The following is a 20,781-nucleotide window of genomic DNA, read 5'->3' on the forward strand; positions in this document are numbered from 1 at the left end:
TTTGACCACATCCATAAACCTCCTCTTCTGTCTTACTCTCGGTCTCCTGCCTGGCAGTTCAAGGCTCAGCATCCTTCTCCTGATATCGTCACTCTCTCTCCTCTGGACATGTCCAAACCATCTCAGTCTGGCCTCTCTGACTCTCTCCAAAGCCTCTAATATGAGTTGTCCCTCTAATGTACTCATTCCTGATCCTATCCAACCTGGTCACTCCCAAAGAAAACCTCAACATCTTCAGCTCTGCTACCTCCAGCTCTGCTTCCTGTCTTTTCTTCAGTGGCACTGTCTCCAGTCCAAACATCATGGCTGGTCTGACCACGGTTTTATACACTTTTCCTTTCATCCTAGCTGAAACCCTTCTATCACACATCACACCTGACATTTTTCTCCAGCCGCTCCAGCCTGTCTGGACACGCTTCTTCACCTCTTTTCCACATTCTCCATTGCTCTGGACAGTTGACCCCAAATACTTAAGTCCGTAGCGCGACTTTAAGTGACCGGTGGAAACGTTCACACATGCTGTTAGCCTGCGGGTGGTAGGCCATAGTGCGGTGTACCTGCACACCTAAGGACTGTGCCATGGTCGACCAGAGCTCAGACACAAACTGGGGGCCCCTGTCCGAAGTGATATTGGATGGCGTGCCGAAACGTCCGAAACGACCCAGGACGACAGAAAATGCGCGGGCTATATCTGCCGAGGTCGTGGAGGACAGGGAGACTTCTTCCGGCCACCTAGTGGACCATAGTGAGGAGATGTGTGCAACCCTGCGAAAGAGGGAGGGCCCCGACCAGATCCACTTAGACGTGGTCAAATCTCCTGGCCGGAATTGGAAAAGTTTCCAGGCTTGCCCGGGTGTGCCTGTGGAATTTGGACGCTGACATGCCATGTATGCAGATGCCCACTTCCTGATGTCCTTTCGTAACCCAGGCCCCAAGTAGTTTGACTGATGCCCGGATGCCAGGGTGTGAGAGGGAATGAATAGAATCAAAAATTTGCCAACGCCACGCCTGCGGAACCACAGGACGAGTGCGACCCGTAGACACATCGCAGAGGAGAGTGGGACCCCCTTCATACAGTGCCACTTCCTCAAGTTTCAGGGCCGTGCCTGCTGCCTTGAGTTTGTGGATGTACGGATCCTCAGATTGGGCGGTGGCCATCTCTGAAAAATCCAACCCCGAGCTGGACTGGACACACGATCGCGCGTGACACGCAATCGGCCACAGGGTTACATTTGCCGGCCACGTGCTGAATGTCTGTTGTGAATTCCGAAATGGCCGCTAAATGCCGTTGCTGTCGGGCCGACCACGGTTCGGTCACCTTCGACATGGCGAATGTTAAGGGTTTATGATCTACGTAGGCGGGGAACCGGCGCCCCTCAAGGAGGAAACGAAAATGGCGCCTTGCAAGATAGAGTGCTAACAACTCTCTGTCGAAAACACTATACTTGTGGTCGTTATCTTGCAGCGTCTGACTGAAAAATGCAAGGGGCTGCCATTCGTTCTCCACAAGCTGCTCAACCACCGCCCCTACGGCAACATCAGACGCATCGGTAGTCAAGGCCACCTGTGCGGTTGACATCGGGTTGACCAGAAGAGTTGCACCCACGAGAGCTTCCTTGGCTCGTTGAAAGGACTGGGCTTGTTGTGGGGCCCACTCGACGGGGTCATTCGCCTTCTTTTTTCTCAAGGCGCCGTAGAGGGGTTGTAGGAGGTCGGCTGCGTGTTGTAAAAATTGGTAATGCCCAAAAACTCCTGCAGAGCCCTAAATGTGGCCGGCCGGGGGAAATCCACCACTGCCTGCACTTTGGCGGGTAAGGGGATGGAGCCCTGTGGAGAAATGCGGTGCCTCAAGAAATCGATCGTGGACAGACCAAATTGGCACTTCAGAGGGTTAATGATAAGGCCGTGCGAATCAAGACGCTTGAAAACCTTAGTTAAGTGCAACAGGTGTTCTTCCGGTGAAGGGCTGGCCACAAGGATGAACAAGGATGGGCACCATGTGTAATGGTGAGGCCCACAGGCTGTTGGAACGCCTCACGATGTCCAAGCGCTCCATCGTCGCAAACTCCCCTTTCGCCATTGCCAATTTTGCCGCGTCGACGCGACGAGCGCGGGCAAAAACTGGCGGGACGACCGTGGGGATGCAATGCTCTACCCCGTAAACGTTACCTGACGTTAAATAATTTGCCCTGCAGCCTCACACGGGAAAGTCGCGAAAGAGATGGTGTGAATCAAACGACGGTTAGCAATGTCCACAAGTAGTCCGTGAGCACATAAAAAATCTGCGCCGATTATCGGAACTGTGATCGAGGCTACAATAAAGTTCCACTTGAATTCCCGTCCGTGGAATTACACACAGTCACCAACCGGGAGGCAAAGTTGGCGATGGGCAAGACGCTAGCTGCGCACAGGGGAGGCCCGCATCCACCTGCCGTCTTGTCTGCGGCGGTGGGTGTCAGCAGGCTTACTTGTGCCCCACTGTCCACAAGAAAACGACTTCCTGACGAGGAGTCCGTAATGAAAAGCAGCTCGCTTTCGTTGCCGGCGCCCACGGTTGTTACTGGGTGCCGGCGTTGGGAGTTTCCCGGAGCCTCGTGGCAGCAGGGGGACACACAGCGTCGAGCCTTTGCGCCAAACCGCTGATGGAAAAAACAGGTGGTCTTCCCGTGCCGCTTCTCAGATACCACTCCTGCCACGAAGGTCGGATCGATGCTCAATGCCCGTTCACCGAGGGGTTCGGCCGTCACCGGGCTGACCTAAGAGAAGACGGAACGAATATTTTGGGGACGCAGTGGTGAAATGGTGCTGGAGTCAGGGGCACTCCTGGCCAAAGGGGGAAAGAAGGTGTACCCGAAGCTTCAGGCAGAAATTCACCAGGGACGTGGAGCGGCTGGCCGAGCACTAACTCTGCCGGAGCGGCGTTAAGGTCTTCTTTTGGGGCCGAACGTAACCCGAGCAGGACCCACAGAAGCCGGTCGACCCAGTTACCGTCCGATAGCGTGGCCCGTAGCGCAACTTTAAGTCTTCTTCTTTTCCCCTCAGGGGTCGCCACAGCGAATCAATGTCCTCCATCTATCCTGGTTTTGTGCATCCTCTTCTCTCACACCAGCTACCTTCATATCCCCTTTGACCACATCCATAAACCTCCTCTTCTGTCTTACTCTCGGTCTCCTCCCTGGCAGTTCAAGGCTCAGCATCCTTCTCCTGATATCGTCACTCTCTCTCCTCTGGACATGTCCAAACCATCTCAGTCTGGCCTCTCTGACTCTCTCCAAAGCCTCTAATATGAGTTGTCCCTCTAATGTACTCATTCCTGATCCTATCCAACCTGGTCACTCCCAAAGAAAACCTCAACATCTTCAGCTCTGCTACCTCCAGCTCTGCTTCCTGTCTTTTCTTCAGTGGCACTGTCTCCAGTCCAAACATCATGGCTGGTCTGACCACGGTTTTATACACTTTTCCTTTCATCCTAGCTGAAACCCTTCTATCACACATCACACCTGACATTTTTCTCCAGCCGCTCCAGCCTGTCTGGACACGCTTCTTCACCTCTTTTCCACATTCTCCATTGCTCTGGACAGTTGACCCCAAATACTTAAGTCCGTAGCGCGACTTTAAGTGACCGGTGGAAACGTTCACACATGCCGTTAGCCTGCGGGTGGTAGGCCATAGTGCGGTGTACCTGCACACCTAAGGACTGTGCCATGGTCGACCAGAGCTCAGACACAAACTGGGGGCCCCTGTCCGAAGTGATATTGGATGGCGTGCCGAAACGTCCGAAACGACCCAGGACGACAGAAAATGCGCGGGCTATATCTGCCGAGGTCGTGGAGGACAGGGAGACTTCTTCCGGCCACCTAGTGGACCATAGTGAGGAGATGTGTGCAACCCTGCGAAAGAGGGAGGGCCCCGACCAGATCCACTTAGACGTGGTCAAATCTCCTGGCCGGAATTGGAAAAGTTTCCAGGCTTGCCCGGGTGTGCCTGTGGAATTTGGACGCTGACATGCCATGTATGCAGATGCCCACTTCCTGATGTCCTTTCGTAACCCAGGCCCCAAGTAGTTTGACTGATGCCCGGATGCCAGGGTGTGAGAGGGAATGAATAGAATCAAAAATTTGCCAACGCCACGCCTGCGGAACCACAGGACGAGTGCGACCCGTAGACACATCGCAGAGGAGAGTGGGACCCCCTTCATACAGTGCCACTTCCTCAAGTTTCAGGGCCGTGCCTGCTGCCTTGAGTTTGTGGATGTACGGATCCTCAGATTGGGCGGTGGCCATCTCTGAAAAATCCAACCCCGAGCTGGACTGGACACACGATCGCGCGTGACACGCAATCGGCCACAGGGTTACATTTGCCGGCCACGTGCTGAATGTCTGTTGTGAATTCCGAAATGGCCGCTAAATGCCGTTGCTGTCGGGCCGACCACGGTTCGGTCACCTTCGACATGGCGAATGTTAAGGGTTTATGATCTACGTAGGCGGTGAACCGGCGCCCCTCAAGGAGGAAACGAAAATGGCGCCTTGCAAGATAGAGTGCTAACAACTCTCTGTCGAAAACACTATACTTGTGGTCGTTATCTTGCAGCGTCTGACTGAAAAATGCAAGGGGCTGCCATTCGTTCTCCACAAGCTGCTCAACCACCGCCCCTACGGCAACATCAGACGCATCGGTAGTCAAGGCCACCTGTGCGGTTGACATCGGGTGGACCAGAAGAGTTGCACCCACGAGAGCTTCCTTGGCTCGTTGAAAGGACTGGGCTTGTTGTGGGGCCCACTCGACGGGGTCATTCGCCTTCTTTTTTCTCAAGGCGCCGTAGAGGGGTTGTAGGAGGTCGGCTGCGTGTTGTAAAAATTGGTAATGCCCAAAAACTCCTGCAGAGCCCTAAATGTGGCCGGCCGGGGGAAATCCACCACTGCCTGCACTTTGGCGGGTAAGGGGATGGAGCCCTGTGGAGAAATGCGGTGCCTCAAGAAATCGATCGTGGACAGACCAAATTGGCACTTCAGAGGGTTAATGATAAGGCCGTGCGAATCAAGACGCTTGAAAACCTTAGTTAAGTGCAACAGGTGTTCTTCCGGTGAAGGGCTGGCCACAAGGATGAACAAGGATGGGCACCATGTGTAATGGTGAGGCCCACAGGCTGTTGGAACGCCTCACGATGTCCAAGCGCTCCATCGTCGCAAACTCCCCTTTCGCCATTGCCAATTTTGCCGCGTCGACGCGACGAGCGCGGGCAAAAACTGGCGGGACGACCGTGGGGATGCAATGCTCTACCCCGTAAACGTTACCTGACGTTAAATAATTTGCCCTGCAGCCTCACACGGGAAAGTCGCGAAAGAGATGGTGTGAATCAAACGACGGTTAGCAATGTCCACAAGTAGTCCGTGAGCACATAAAAAATCTGCGCCGATTATCGGAACTGTGATCGAGGCTACAATAAAGTTCCACTTGAATTCCCGTCCGTGGAATTACACACAGTCACCAACCGGGAGGCAAAGTTGGCGATGGGCAAGACGCTAGCTGCGCACAGGGGAGGCCCGCATCCACCTGCCGTCTTGTCTGCGGCGGTGGGTGTCAGCAGGCTTACTTGTGCCCCACTGTCCACAAGAAAACGACTTCCTGACGAGGAGTCCGTAATGAAAAGCAGCTCGCTTTCGTTGCCGGCGCCCACGGTTGTTACTGGGTGCCGGCGTTGGGAGTTTCCCGGAGCCTCGTGGCAGCAGGGGGACACACAGCGTCGAGCCTTTGCGCCAAACCGCTGATGGAAAAAACAGGTGGTCTTCCCGTGCCGCTTCTCAGATACCACTCCTGCCACGAAGGTCGGATCGATGCTCAATGCCCGTTCACCGAGGGGTTCGGCCGTCACGCTTTGCACGGCGAACCGCCGTGTCGCCACAAGCACTCGATCCGTTTCTTCAGCCAAACCTTGATAGTCGGCGGTGGCTAAGCACATTGAGTTAGCTAGCGCGGCGCGCGCTGAGGCTGGTAGCTGACGGAGGAATATATGGGGGGAAAGGAATCCGGCCTCATCCGAACTTCAGAGCGACAGCATATTGTCCATGAGATCCACTGCTGTTCCGTCGCCGAGTCCGGGAAGGGAAAGAAGTCTGTCTGCTCTCTCAGATGCCGATAACGTGAACCTTCTGATCAGCAGATGTTTGAGCGCCACATATTTCTCGCTCTGTGGAGGCGCACGTAAGAGCGGCAGCACACAGCGAGTAGTCTGCTCGTTGAGAGACGCCACGACCAGATAATATTTCGGCTCATCTGTCGTGATGCCTCGTAGGTGGAAAAGCGCTTCCACATGCTGGAACTACGAAGCCGGGTCGCTGTGCCATAACTCGGGCAACTTCGCGGTGTAGGCGGCAGCTGCGAGTTTGGGCGCCGGCCGTGGCGACATGGCAGTAGAAGACACATCTTCGTCTGTTGCCATGAACATTTCCAACGTCGGGGTCACCAGTGTAGCCGTTGAGGAAAGAGCACACATGACTGAATGTGGAGACGTGTTTATTCCAACGGCTAACAAGTTGATCTCCATCAAACAGAAAATGCTGTGAAATATATGTGAAATAAACCCACCCCCTCCCGTGCACCTGCTGGGTAAGATGCCTGGTCCTAGTGCCCGCCACAAGATACACTTAATATGATTTGATATGTGTGGTAGTACAGTATTTTGAAAGGCGCTTATAAATGAAATGCATTACTCTTATTTGAGTAGTGAGGTTAAGGCAACACTTCTTGGGAGCCAGAAGCCATTACCCCCTTTCAAGCTGCCTACACAGCAAGTTAGCACCTCAGAGGCAAATGTGGTACAGCCAGCATTTATTTCCCTCTCTGTGTCCATAATGGAGGCTCACACATCTGTTGCTACTTGGCTTGTTGCCTTCACTTATGACACAAAGGGGTGTAAAGGCAGTGAGTTGAAGGTGTTCTAGGTGGTAAATTTCACACTGGTCATGCTCCCTCAAGCACAGGCCAAAGTTGGTTTCTGTTACATCTCTTTGAAGTTGGCAAATTACCGTGTCAACTTCATACTGTATAAGGAATGCACACCTTCTGTGTTTCCAATATTTGTTATGGTGCCACACACCTGACATTGAATGAATTGCCAATCAATGCCCCTTCACATTCGTCCAAGTCGAGTGCAGTCTGAAAATGAAATTGTATACTGTCTCCTTTCTGCATTTGAACTCATGGGGGCAAATTGTGACCCCTGGCGTTTAAACAGGGAAACAACGTTTAAGGGACTACTGTACATCCCCGTACTGCGTTCTATTTTTTTAACAAACCACAAACAAGATTGCGTGATTGGATTTATTATATCTATACTACCAGCACATTACATCAACGCACACGTGTTGAGACAGTCATAACAAAGTTGCATTTTTCTCGTGTTTTGTCTTGAATTGTTTGTTTCCGCATGCCCAGTTTATAGAAAAAAGTAAATGCAAGAATGCTGTTACTGTTTCCCAATTAAATGTGTCAACACCTGTGACAAACAACTAAATAAAACTATCATGATTTCACTTACTGTCACTCGAGAGGAAATTCAATTTGTACTCTGCTATGAACAAGGAAACAAATCTCACACTCATAATGCCAGAGTGAAAGAGCAAAACAGTGGGGCACTTTTTCAAACAGGGTAGGAGTGGTTGAGTGCCTTGCTCAAGGATACCGCAACAGTAGACAGAAAGCAGACTGGTACCTGTCAAACACCTGGTTACCACTACTTTATTTGTTGTTCACTGAGGGATTTGAATCATGACGCTACTAGAACCCAAAAAGTCACCTTTGATATGTTGCGAACTACCATTCGTGCACTTGGAAGACAAACAAGAAAGGGTGAAAATGAGTACAGACAGACGTGCGTACCGTATTTGTTCTTAAGCATTTCTTTGATTCAGTTGAGATTGATGACAGTATCTAGTGGAAAAATAACACATCACAGCTGAATGAAGACATTGTTATGGTTTCAAAATACAAAAGACAAGTGAGGTCCTTTTATGATCAATTCATGTTTTGCCATGTTATGTCTGTCGTGAATACACAAATTGAACTTAATGTGACATTTTTCAATCACATTTACAACGTAGATGCTGAAGCGAGAATGTCAAATTTGTTCTGAATCAAAAAGCGTGACGTGAATCGGTGATGAGAACAGAAGCAAGCTAAGGTCCACACACAGGTAAATTGATGCTTGGGACTGTTTCCAAGAAACACACCCGTGAGCTGGGTTCTGATAAGTAACAGGCCACTCCAGCTACTTCTTGTGACATGATTTCAAAATGAAGTGGTGCGCCGCATTAAGACATTGGCTAGGTGATTGTCGATCGTCAGCAGCATTTGTGTTCTCAGCATGTTCTTTCGCGTGCTACAGAAGGCTGCAGCGTTTTTTCTTCTTCTTTCCACTTGGCCCATTTTTGTCCATGCTTTCAGACATTTTCTTCATGCGCACCTCACGCATTAGGTCGAAGAACACCTGAGAGAAACCCAGAGTGATCAGACAGCATGTTTAACATGCGCGCCAGGTAAACATTAGCACATGTCTATTTCGAGTTACAAAGGGAAGATTTCCAGTACATTTCCATGGCAAGTTGAGATAAGGAATTTTGGTAATACAATCATTACATTCATGAATTAATGAGTATTTTGGTCTAACATTTATTTATACTGGGTATATTTTGCTTTTGAACACTGCAAGGTGGGATACATTTAGATTGCGGCAGTATTATGGGATAACTTATCTGCAGCTGCAGAGTACAGTGTACCTTATCCACATTGGCTCTGGTCTTGGCTGAGGTTTCCACATACTGAACGCGCCACTCGTTGACTTTTTCCACCACCTCTTCAACATGAACCTTTCGCCGGTCCTCCAGATCTGACTTATTCCCCACCAGCAGCATGGGAATGGTGTCCTCTTCTTTCACACGCAAAATCTGCTCCCTGTGGAAAACATTCAACATGCTCGTATGGGTTCAAATTAACAATGAGCTCATAAACTTTGTGAGTCGGTCTTGATTCTAAAACATCGAAATCTGAAAACATTCAATTGAGGCAATTTGACTTTTTGTTGAAAGTTGTTCCTGTATTTCTGAAAAAGTCCATGTTTTGGCAATTCATTGCTCCAAAGCACCTGCTTTAGGCAATTATGTTGTTTCAGTAATTACAGTATGTGGTTTTCAGATTAGTCAAATATTTCTTTTGAATACCAATAACAGGTGGTTGTTGGGCTGACACTTGACACAATTCAATATTTAAGCCAACAACATTAAACAAAACTCCTAAATACGGCTGTGGATGGGGAATATATTGCTTCTCTAAATCTTTATCCATTTGGCTGCTGTCCTTGTTTAATGAGTTTTTTTTCAGGCTCACAACTATGGGTCATTCATCACCCAAGGAGGTTGAAAAATATAATGAGACTATTTTGAAACAGGAATGAGTAAAACGTATATTACGTACAACTACAGTGATACATTGGCTTCCGAACTTAATTGGTTCCCAGAGAGAGTGTGTGAGGCCCAAAAATATATTTCCTGTTGGAAACAATTAAATTGAGAATAATCCGTTCCCAGGTCCCCATGAACGATAATTTTCTACTTTCTCATTTTCTAAACCTTAAAACTACACAAAATATACCTTATTTTATGTATCGTACATGTGCTATGGTATTATGATTTAGGGAAATGAACTGTAGTATATAATAAAGTCGTTTTATTTACCTTTGTGATGGTCGTTGTTGGCTTGATGGAATAGAGTGGCCGGTTTCATCAGCATTAAACACTTCATGAGGAAGGTAGCCTTCTTTCAACATCTTGAGGAATGCTCCCTTGTAGGTGCTGTCTCTGCGATAATTTTACCTAGTTCCTCATCAATTGTGTTTTGTTTAACTGGGTTGATAGCTTTTTGCATCAAATGTACAGATGGCTCGTGCGGGTTATTTGTGGATCCTGATTGATTGGATATTTTAACCTTCCCGTCTACACTCTGCCTTTGAACTATCAAAGTTGAAACGAGTTAAAATTTCACTGCTTTCTATCCATTTTCTCACTGTCTCTCTGTCATCTGCCTGTCTCTTTAATGTCGAACCCCCGCCCCCCCCTCCACTGCTGCGTTCTTGACCAATCACATGGCTTTAACCGAAGACTGGGGGCAGGGAATAGAGAATAAAAACAGGTTGGCTGTCATTTTCTTGTTAGAACGGGCTACACACGGAGCGCCACTCGTTGTGGCGCTCCGTGTGTATCCCAAAAAAATAGTTTGTGTGCCAAGGTTAAATTTTCATAAATTTAACGTTCGTAAACCGAAAGGTTCGTGAGCCAAGGGGTTCGTAAACCGATGTATCACTGTATATTTGTTTTTAAATGTAATGAGTAAAAATAAGTTCCCAGGATACTTATATGTATAGTCAAGTACCATAATTCCTGATAAATCTGCTAATGTTTTGAAACTACATGTCAGTATTTGCATTTCGTTTTTCACATAAATGCTAATAATGTATGTTTAAAAACTTCAAAAAGGAACAAATCTAACGAGTGTCAAATTAATCATCTGAGACAATCTTTCGTTATGTGCAAAAGAAAGTACCGGGATTTGTACTTGGCTGAAAAAGGTGATCACACCTTAACTCAGTTGTGGCCACAAAGGACTCATATTCTGTGATGGAAAAGACGAGTAGGAAGCCCTCCCCACTGCGGAAGTAGTTGTCTCTGATTGCGGCGTAGTCCTCCTGTCCTGCCGTGTCCAAAATGTCAATCTGTACGTCCTCCCCGTCTAGGACCACCTTCTTCCTGTAGCTGTCAGCCTTGGTTGGCTCATAATCTTCCACAAACTACAGAGACAGAAACCATGAGGCAAACCCAAGAGTCGCGACTGGGAAAAAGGAGCAATGTGATCTCACCTCATCGTACATAAACTGTAGTGTGAGGGCAGATTTTCCAACGCCACCGCTGCCCACCATGATCACCTTGTGCAGCGCCAGAGATGTCTGGTTCTTGTTTTTGCTTGAGGCCATGGTGCCTCAGCGACACCTGTTCAGACCAATAAAAACCATCACAGACCATTACAGAGAACTGTTGAGACAACTTTTTTTGAGTCAATGTAAAATTTGACAACGAACCTAATTTGACCAACTCTTTTAAACATACTTCATACTTTATGAAGTATGCTGAGTTAACTTGTCTATGAAAGGCGCTGGACCAATGGAGAAGTTTTTTTTCTTTTGAAAAGTGTTGTTCTCTCCACTGTTGGTCAAAAGAGATTTTATTATCAACAAGAATACTAAAATTATGACAGTGAGAGGAAGATAGTCAAAGTTGTCGATAGTGAAGTTAAAGTTAAAGGTTGTTTGGGTGAGGGAGTTTGGACCAATGATTAAAAGAAGAGACTTAATGCAGGTGATCATAAGACCATTTGTTTGTATCCAGGATTTAGTCTCAAAGAGGGTGATGGATTTAGCGGAGGTGTACAATTGGACATTATCAGCGCAGCAGTGGAATCGGAGAGTGTGATGACGAATGATCTAGCTGAGGGGGTGAAAGTGGAGGATGAAGTGAAGAGGGCCCTGGGGGACACCTCGGGAATATCGGGTACAATGGAGGAGGGACAATGGGGACAATGGAGGAGGAGCAGTTGTTGATGTGGATGAATAGTTTCCTGTATGTGAGATATGTGTGAAGCTAGGTGAGGGCATTGTATATCGCGTTGAAGGATTTCAGGTGAGAGCGGAGTATGAGGATTTTGAAGGCGGAAGTAAGTTCAAGGATGATGAGGGTGGAGAGTAGGCCGGAGTCGAGGACATTGCTGATTTTAAGGAGGCTGGTTTTAGTTTGAAGTTGTGTACAAAATCCACATCGATTTTTTAAGGTAGTTGGTTATTTGAGGTGGTCTTTGATTTGGGATATGATGAAACATGGGAACAATCTATGAATATGGACAGAAAGGGTGGTTGAAGATTAGTCGGAAGGGACTCCTAATGTCAGTATTGAGTCGTTTATTCCCTTTTTAAATAAACTGCCGGTTCCAGCAGCTAGTTTGAGTGACGAAGGGCCCAGGGGAAGAGTGTAACGAAGGGTTTACTCAAGTAGGTAGAATAAATTCAAGATTGTGAGTAAAGTGAGAGCCAATCAACGAGTTTCGAAAGGATTCCAAATTCTGTAGTTCTTCCAGGTTCCCGCCCTCTCATCAATTTCTGATTCTGACTGGATTTCAGATGTTCTGGTCACGGCCCTGAGACACACGATTGGCTTAATCCAGTGACACTCACGTGAAACGCTGGTGCTGATAGTGCTTTCTCTCCCAGAGGGGGAACTTGAGTTTAAACGACGTTACGGTTTGTCCGCAAAAGTAGGAAAATTTCAGCGAACTGAAACTGTCACGAAAACATCGGCAAACTCACCTTGTATTACTTGTTTCACTTGTTTTGAAAGTCATCCGCCATACAACGTAGCGATAGAAAGTTAGATATATTAGACTACCAGCAGACTGTTTAGCGCCCCACCCAGCGTGGTGGCCGAAGCAGATAAAGAAGGAAGACAGACAGGAGGGATCACTCGTGACAGATTAAAATGTCCCATGAGAGCTGACACTGCCGTCCTTTAATGGATAAACGTGCCGCAAATTTCACGCCTTTAAGCTTTATTTTTAGTTTTTTTTTTACAGATAAAGCACAAATGTTGAACATAGATGTAGGTTTCCACGCGTGTCACAACATTGAGACAGCAAATTTGGGATATGGGCGCAGAGTGATACCTTCGTTTTCTTTGTCTTTGGAAAACGGCAGAAACTTTTAACAGGATATGACGCCACAATATGTACGTAAATGCAGTTCGTTATGATTAATCTTGTTTTAATTTAGGCGATTTCTTTTTGCACTCTGGCATAGAAATGCACCTAGACGTAGAAGTTAAATCACATCAATAAACATTTATTTTTGTTTGGTTACAAGCACAAGAAACTCGATAATTTGCATGCTGCGTTTTATGAGAAATGATGATCAGACGAGCGAGTTTGTGTGATGAGGTTGAAATACATTCTGATCGAATCGGGAAATTATATGAGGAGGTAGTTCCTTTTGCTGCAGTTACGCCCATTCAAAGAAAGATGGCCCTGCTGCACTACTTTAATTCCTCTAACTGTGGCTTTAGTGGGCCAAACAAAAGGCACTGGACACTTTGTTCACGTTGGACGGATCAATATATATATATATATATATATATATATATATATATATATATATATATATATATATATATATATATATATATATATATATATATATATATATGAAATGTAAGGAAGGATAACTCGCATCTCCCAGACCCCATCGTCAAACCATGTAAAACTAATATGCGTGTATACCGGTTTTGCAGTGCGGTGCAAGCAACTGAGCTACTCGAGTCTAAACTAACATATGTTTTGCGACCCAAAACCGAGTCACTTGAGTTTGATTTGCATTTGAGCAAATTAGCTTAGTGTGTTACATTTAATTGTACGTAGTATATAAAAGTGTGATTATGCAAAAGTAAATAAAATTTGCACGCCACAATTACATGTTACATTACTTTTACTTGTTTTGTTACACCTATGACAAGCAATAACCAGAGAATTGCGGGTAACTTCTGCACTCGGTTTGAGTTCACACTAAATGTAACATACAAACAAAAACAAGACAAGTTCAAGTGAAACTAGAGGCGCCATTGAAATTTCCCTTGACTCCACCTATCCCATCCTTGGCCACACCCACCGCGTCTAAAAGGACCTGCTGGTTTCGTGCTGGTAGGTCCCAGATGCCAGAATGGACTCATTCGCTGGCACATCACCTCCTCTAATTTCTCGTCCTTTTCCTCCTCACCCCCCACTACCTTGGTCTCAGTGCAGCAGTCATGTTTGGGAACTTATGAAGAAAGGGCGCAACTTTTCAAATGGATTCACATTTTGTGGAATATGTTGAAAGTTTCGGGTTAGGTTTTCCCCGACTGGTGAGACGCGACTTTTCTCTGCAGCTGTACGAGCGTAAGAGTTACAAAGTGTTGACGTGATGTAACAAAGTGTTCCCCGTACTTCACTTTGGACTTGGTGACTTGAAGTGTGACCAAAGCGGGAACAAAGTTTTTTCTGTTCATTCTCAAACAGAAAATGACTTGTTGGCTGCTCCGATTGGTTGCGCTCTCGTCTTGCGTCCTCTGCATCCTCAGCACTGATGCGCCCAGAACCACTACCGAGGGGGAGGCGCACGCTCCTTCCCAGGATAACTGTGCGTCTTGCAGCGCCGCTCAGCCGGAGAAGACCACCGAATCTGGCCGGCTGGACGCGGACTTGCTGGAGGCGGTGAAGAGGCACATCCTGAGCAGGTTGCAGATGAGGAAGCGGCCAAACATCACCCATCCGGTGCCGAAGGCCGCTATGGTGACGGCGCTGCGAAAGCTCCACGCCGGGAAGCTGCGGGAGGACGGCAGGGTGGAGATCCCCAACTTGGACGGACACCCGATGAACAATGACGTTCCGGAGGAGAGCTCGGAGATCATAAGCTTTGCGGAAAAAGGTGCGTTGTCCAGCGGTGTCCAAGTACCAACATCATGACTAACATTAAAATAAAGTTAGGTATTAGATAGTAGGTAAGTGAATGCTCATCAGAAAAGAGACAGACATAATAAGAAGACAAACGGTTTCCAATTATTAGTTTATAATGTGCTGCTGCTGCTCATCCCACAAAAAAACTTTATCCCGTGACTGTGAAGTGACCTTGAGCGTTTTGAAAGGGGCTTAGCAATGAAATGTATTATTATTATTATTATTATTATATGAATCACAGATACATACAGTCAGATTACCCTACCCCCATGTATGCAGGTAGACCAAGAAAAATGCACTTAGATATTGTAAAATAAAACAAAATAACCTCAATAAAAATATAATGCTTTAAAGTTCAAATATTTGTGCAGTTAAATTTAAATAAAAACGTTTTCCCCAAAAAACAGCAAATCCAAACAGTTTAAAGCAGGTAGTACAGTGGCCGACTGGTTAGTACCTCCACATCGCAGTACAGAGGTCTAGGGTTCGAATTCTGTGTGGAGTTGCCCTGTGGTCGCATGGGCTTATACCCACATTTCAAAAACATACACAATAGGTTAATTGAGCATAATATATTGTCCTTTGCTGTGATTGTGAATGTGAATGGTTGTTGTCCGTGTATGTGTACCCTGCAGTTGGCTCACAACAAGCTGAGGGTGTACCTCGCCTACTGACCTAAGACAGCTGGGATAGGCTCAGGTTCTCTGCAAACTCTGTCAAGGATGACATGTTCAGATATTGGATGGATGTAACAAAAGCTTAATTTCTCTCGTTATTCTCATGAAGTGATGAGGAATATTTTCTGGGTGGTAAAAAAACAGGTTGTATTTTGGTGTGTGTGAGTGAGTGAGTGGGTGGGGTGGGGTGGGGCAAAAACGAATTGAAGTTGAGACAATTTTAAAGTACCGCATTTTCTGGTGTATAAGGCGCACCTTCAATGAATAAAAAAAAAGCTTTCCAAATATAATATATAAATATATAAAAGTCTTCCAAATACAAGGAACACCACATTATAAGGTGCTCCAGTCGAGGCTGGGGTTACACACTACTTCTTCTACAGATGGAAATAGAGTCGGTGGTTACTGACAGTAGTTATGAGACCTGTTGCATGTGGCTCAATATTATTTCCCATGTACTGTAAGGTGCAAGGTCATCTTTTGAAGAAAATCAAAGCTTTTGGGTGCACCTTATATACCAGAAAATACGGTATACAGTATATGACTTGAGATTTTTGGCTAATTTCATTTGCACATCCGCAACATAGCTAGTCAAACAAATTACTGGGTTGTTTTTACTTATATCTATATTTTGAGGGAACAATACAAAGGGACAAAGCATTTTGGAAAATGAATGAATGAATACAGTTCCGTGAACTCTATTTCTTCAACATGAAATGCGAGGAAGCCAATTTTTACAACAACAAAACTTGAAATATTTAGTTGAATTGCCCAACTTGAATTTTTATCCTAGTTTGTTGCCTTGAAAGTTTAAGTTTGCCCAGCCTTTGTTTTAAGCATACAGGTATGTATGGCTCTCAAAATAAAAACAAAAACAACAACAGTGATTTTTTTTCCCACACCTCTTGTATTCAAGTGCAGCAGAGAAAGTTGGACACCACCTAAATCTCCACATTGCCAAAAAAAGAAATGTGAGTCGTGGTGTCAGCTTTGACAGTCTTGAGTTTCAGACGGTTCAATCAACAATGTTTGCAGCCAACTGGCTGCATTAGCGACTTGAGTGGCTTCCAGCAGACTACAACAGTTGAGTCAGAACAAACCCAAGTTGTACATAACTCATGGGCTGTATGTGTGTTTAAGCATCTAAAGAGAAAGATCTGGTTGTCCCATCATCTGAACGGGCACTTGCATCTGTGCGTTTGCATGTAGATGTACATCCAAGTGTGAAGCTTTAAGTTTATCTCAGGTTCTCAGTGTCATTCTCAATCGGCTCTGCTTCGAGTTCACAAAGTTCACTCTTGAATAATTGCTCTAATCTTCTTCACCTGACAACTGTCAATCAGCATGTATACTGTAGCTCTACCTGTACCATACATGTGTTCACTCTGGCCTGGGACAACAACAGCTGATGAGACCATGCCTTTATTTTGGTCTTTGGCCACATGGTAGTTGTGGTGTCCCTCAGGGGCCTTTTTGAAAACCATGTCTTCTGACGTCACCATTTCTTACATAGATTCATTCACTGCCATTCACAAATTTATTCTGGAATTGAAAATATGACGTAGAGCGCCATTGCCGAATTTGTTCGGGTTTTGTTTTTTCATGCTTGGGTGCAGATAAAGCGCTGGCCATGGGGACAGGGGGCAGCATTTCCCTTTTTTCCATGTTTGCGCTTTGTTCCAGCTTCAGCTGTTGTTAAAGCCCTCTACAAATGAATATGTCTGTATTCTATTGTATTTTGGACAGTCACCCTAATTTCAAGCTCATATTACTCCAGACACATATGATTTAGGAATTAACTCTTTTTTGAAAAAGAGAAAGAAGAGAGTCTAAGGTTTCTAACGATGTATTGAATGTTTATGTAGTCCTAGAATATTCAGTGGGTCCTGGAATTCAAGTGACAATGACAAAAAACCCTGGCACTGGAGTGGACATATTTTTGCACGTCTGGCAGTGAATGAGCTCATCCAAGCATGATAGTTGACTGGTTGACAGACTTGGGCGCAGAGTAGCAGGGTTCCATCCCATACTTCGGCTATCAATTTCTACCAATTTAAAAATAGTGAATTTGCATGTCCACCTCACAGTGCAGGGCTCGATTCCAGCTCGGGCTTGTTTGGAGTTTGCATGTTATCACTGTGCCTGTTGTGGTTATCCTCAGGTACTGTAGTTTAATTTAAAAATATGCAGGGTAGATAAATTGAACACTCGAAATTGTTCCGAGTTGTCACTGTGAATATGAGTGTTTGTCGATGTCTAAGTGGCGACCAGTTCAGGGTGTCCCCTAACCACTTCCCGAAAACAGCTGGGATGGGCTCCAGCATGCCCACAACCCTTGTGAGGCTAAGTAGATTACAAACATGGATGGAGGGATGGATGAATGGATGGATGGAAATGTTGTTACTTTTAATTACCATTCAAGGCGGCTTAAAAATACAGTATTTAAAAAAACATAATAGCATTGTGTAATGCAAATTCAATTAATAAATATTTGAAAATACAGTAAAGTCTCATTATATCGATATCGGTTATATCGATAGTACTGCTTATTACGATACTATTTCTATGAACGCAAGGAGAAAATTTACATGCCTTAGGATCGGATATATCGATAGTCCGGTTATATCGATATTTTTTCCGACTCCCGAGAATATCGATATAACGAGACTTTACTGTACTTTGATCATACAGATTATAGTTTATAGACAGACTGAACTGAATCGCAATAATTGCAGTGATGTATGCCTGTACACGCCCTAATGCCTCATGTGCCAAGTTACCAACTTCTGAGGTGGATTTGTAATTTAAATTCCCGTTGAGTCTGAAACCTGGGAGTACTGTTTTTTTAAATGCTGTTTTGTTTTCCATGTAAGACCCAAAAAAAGAGAACACTTTTCACCGAGCTTTGTGTTTCGAGCAGAGTTGAAGGTAACGAAGGTATGGAACGATTCGAGCCAAAACCATACACAAAATTGTCTCTTGGGAGCAGCGTCAATTGGCTGCTGCTTGAGAACATAAAAATCATTCTCAATTGGTTTTTGTTTTTTCAAAAGCATTTTCATTTGTATTTTATTTGTTTGGTGACTAAAAAAAAATCACAATTAGTTTGACTTATTCCATTTCTTCTTGTTCACTAAAATACATGTAACTGATTTCTTTACGGATTATTCTATGAGAATGCCATTTGTTTGCTTGAGTGGACCACATAAAATAACGCAGTGTCCCAGATCTGGCCTTCGGGATTGATATTTCACATCCAGGATTAAAAAAAAACAAAAACATATTTTAACTGAGCATTGCGAAGATCCGTCTGAGACCAAATCAGCTGCAAGAAACAGAATTTTGAGGTCATTGAGTTGGTGTGATTTCCCCTCTGTTGTGGTGCCGTTTGCAGATGACCTGGTGACATCCAAGTCCAGTTTGTTCTTCATGATCTCCAACGAGGGTAACCAGAACCTGGATGTGACACAGGCCACTCTCTGGCTTTACTTCAAGTTGCTGCCTCCACCTGTTGAGATGCGGTCTCGGCGGAAAGTGACGGTGAAAGTATACTACCAGGAACCGGGCCTGAGCAGCAAGTGGAACCTGGTAGAGAAGTGCTTGGAGCTTAAACGGAGTGGGTGGCACACTGTTGTGCTGACCCATGCCGTGCGCTTGGTGTTTGAGCAGGGCGACAGGCGGCAGAACCTGGACGTGCGCTGCGATGGATGCGAGGCGGTGGGTGTCGCGCCCATCCTCCTCAATCGCAACGACGAGTCGCACCGGCCTTTTCTGGTTGTGCAGGCCCGGCAGGTGGATGCCAAGCATCGCATCCGGAAGCGAGGACTGGAATGTGACGGCAGCGCTAGTCTGTGCTGCCGCCAGCAGTTCTACATCGACTTCCGACTAATAGGCTGGAACGACTGGATCATCGCGCCGTCCGGCTACTTCGGGAACTATTGTGAAGGGAAGTGTCCCGCTTACATGGCAGGAGTACCCGGCTCGGCGTCGTCCTTCCACACGGCAGTCGTGAACCAGTACCGCATGCGGGGGATGAGCCCGGGCTCCATGAACTCCTGTTGCATCCCGACCAGGCTGAGCACCATGTCTATGCTTTACTTTGATGACGAGTACAACATTGTGAAACGAGATGTTCCCAACATGATCGTGGAGGAGTGTGGCTGCGCTTGAGCTTCTCTTGATGCGTCACAGTCAGAAACAGATGGACCATGTGGAGTCGTGTACACCCTCATGTGAACTTGCGTATAAGCTTGTACATATATTTATGTTTGTTTGTACACAGTGGTACCTTGTCTTACAAGTACCAAAAAATACAAAATGAAAACACTCACAATGAGCATGCAGTGGAAGGTTTCGATTTGGGAGGGAGGGATGGTTGTCTGGAGGGCAGAGTTTTGAATACACAAACACATCTTATCGCATAAATTGACTTATTTTTTTTATTTATTTGTTTTATTTATCAATTGTGTTAATTTAAAGTCACTCCATGCCGTAGGGGTATATCAATTCTGCATTTCTGCATGTGTGATATATTACAAATCAGTATCCATACTAATATGGGAAAAAAATTCTCTCTCTCTCTCTCTCTCTCTCTCTCTCTCTCTCTCTCTCTCTCTCTCTCTCTCTCTCTCTCTCTCTCTCTCTCTCTCTCTCTCTATATATATATATATATATATATATATATATATATATATATATATATATATATATATATATATATGCACACACAATAGAATACAGATTGATTTATGTAGCGCTTTAACAACAGCTGAAGCTGTTAAAAAAGCACTTAACATGGACAACTATATATACACAATGTCATTCTAGCCCTTTTCAAAATTGACCTTTTACTTCAAACTTATGGAAACTGATATTATTCCCATTCTCCAAGGTCTAAATAAGCTAAATATACCAGTTATTGTGATCTACGACCTTGGCTATGCCTGCCTAAAGAGCCATGTAATTTTATTGTTAACGTTTTTGACGTCAACAATACGACGCTGCAAAATTTTGGATATTATGTCCTTATTTTCATTGTAGCTTTCCAGAGGTTGATGCTATAGCATTCAAAGTGGTATCAAATGAAGGCTAATAAAATTTTCTTGAATATGGTGGTAAGCACAATAAAACACATGAACACCTGTGTAAATCATAGCTAATTTTAATGCACAAACAGCTGGGACACGACAAAAAATCAGTTTGGTAGTATGATAGCACTGCACTGACACATATATTGCATAAGAAACTGTCAGATAGGATGTTACTAATACATGTCTTATCACTTGTTCAATGTGGCTTTTTTGAAACTGTCATTTTTTTTCCTGTGGTACTCCACAACTTGTAATAAGCAGCTTCTTTGATCTGGGTCAGTTGTGATCTGAGTTGCAAAGTTTCACAACTCTCTCAGCCACATCATTGGTCACTTTCACTGACCTCACAAACACAACACAACACAACACAAACACAAAAAGAGCATCAAACAGAAAGTGAGACTCTGGCCCTACCATGTCTGTGAGACTTGTAGCTG

At 45.3% G+C, this 20,781-nt stretch overlaps 2 protein-coding genes across 6 annotated transcripts; one reads left to right on the top strand and one right to left on the bottom strand.

Moving 5' to 3' along the window:
- Positions 1-7,306: 7,306 nt before the first annotated feature.
- Positions 7,307-12,534, bottom strand: LOC148903264 (ras-related protein O-RAL-like). Its single transcript, XM_088998855.1, has 5 exons — positions 12,404-12,534; positions 10,907-11,036; positions 10,629-10,837; positions 8,775-8,949; positions 7,307-8,485 (listed from the first exon to the last, which is right to left on the bottom strand). The coding sequence occupies exons 2-5, from the start codon at positions 11,018-11,020 to the stop codon at positions 8,378-8,380; spliced, it is 606 nt and encodes a 201-aa protein (XP_088854981.1). The 5' UTR covers positions 11,021-11,036; positions 12,404-12,534; the 3' UTR covers positions 7,307-8,377.
- A 45-nt stretch (positions 12,535-12,579) lies between these two features.
- Positions 12,580-19,852, top strand: LOC148903265 (inhibin beta B chain). Of its 5 annotated transcripts, none has more exons than XM_088998815.1 (4): positions 13,397-13,782; positions 13,880-13,985; positions 14,140-14,548; positions 18,649-19,852. In XM_088998815.1, exons 2-4 carry the CDS (start codon positions 13,929-13,931, stop codon positions 19,422-19,424), a joined length of 1,242 nt encoding a protein of 413 aa, XP_088854941.1. In that variant the 5' UTR covers positions 13,397-13,782; positions 13,880-13,928; the 3' UTR covers positions 19,425-19,852. The 5 variants fall into 5 exon arrangements, with proteins under 5 accessions (XP_088854957.1, XP_088854941.1, XP_088854949.1 ...); XM_088998823.1 differs by having other exon boundaries at positions 13,885-13,985; XM_088998848.1 differs by lacking the exon at positions 13,397-13,782 and having other exon boundaries at positions 13,807-13,985; positions 18,649-18,842; positions 18,924-19,852.
- The last annotated feature ends 929 nt before the right edge of the window (positions 19,853-20,781 follow it).

Source organism: Hippocampus bargibanti, linkage group LG01, assembly GCF_051943395.1.
Source record: "Hippocampus bargibanti isolate YZ-2025 linkage group LG01, ASM5194339v1, whole genome shotgun sequence".
Classification (NCBI taxonomy): domain Eukaryota; kingdom Metazoa; phylum Chordata; class Actinopteri; order Syngnathiformes; family Syngnathidae; genus Hippocampus; species Hippocampus bargibanti.

Excerpts from the sequence above, each read along its gene's own strand:
- LOC148903264 (XM_088998855.1), bottom strand. The coding sequence starts at position 11,020 with ATGGCCTCAAGCAAAAACAAGAACCAGACATCTCTGGCGCTGCACAAG. Across the intron at positions 10,838-10,906 it reads TACAGTTTATGTACGATGAG|TTTGTGGAAGATTATGAGCC; the intron begins GTGAGATCACAT and ends CTGTCTCTGTAG. Across the intron at positions 8,486-8,774 it reads CCAGAGCCAATGTGGATAAG|GTGTTCTTCGACCTAATGCG; the intron begins GTACACTGTACT and ends GGTTTCTCTCAG.
- LOC148903265 (XM_088998815.1), top strand. The coding sequence starts at position 13,929 with ATGGATTCACATTTTGTGGAATATGTTGAAAGTTTCGGGTTAGGTTTT. Across the intron at positions 13,986-14,139 it reads GGTTAGGTTTTCCCCGACTG|AAAATGACTTGTTGGCTGCT; the intron begins GTGAGACGCGAC and ends ATTCTCAAACAG. Across the intron at positions 14,549-18,648 it reads CATAAGCTTTGCGGAAAAAG|ATGACCTGGTGACATCCAAG; the intron begins GTGCGTTGTCCA and ends TGCCGTTTGCAG.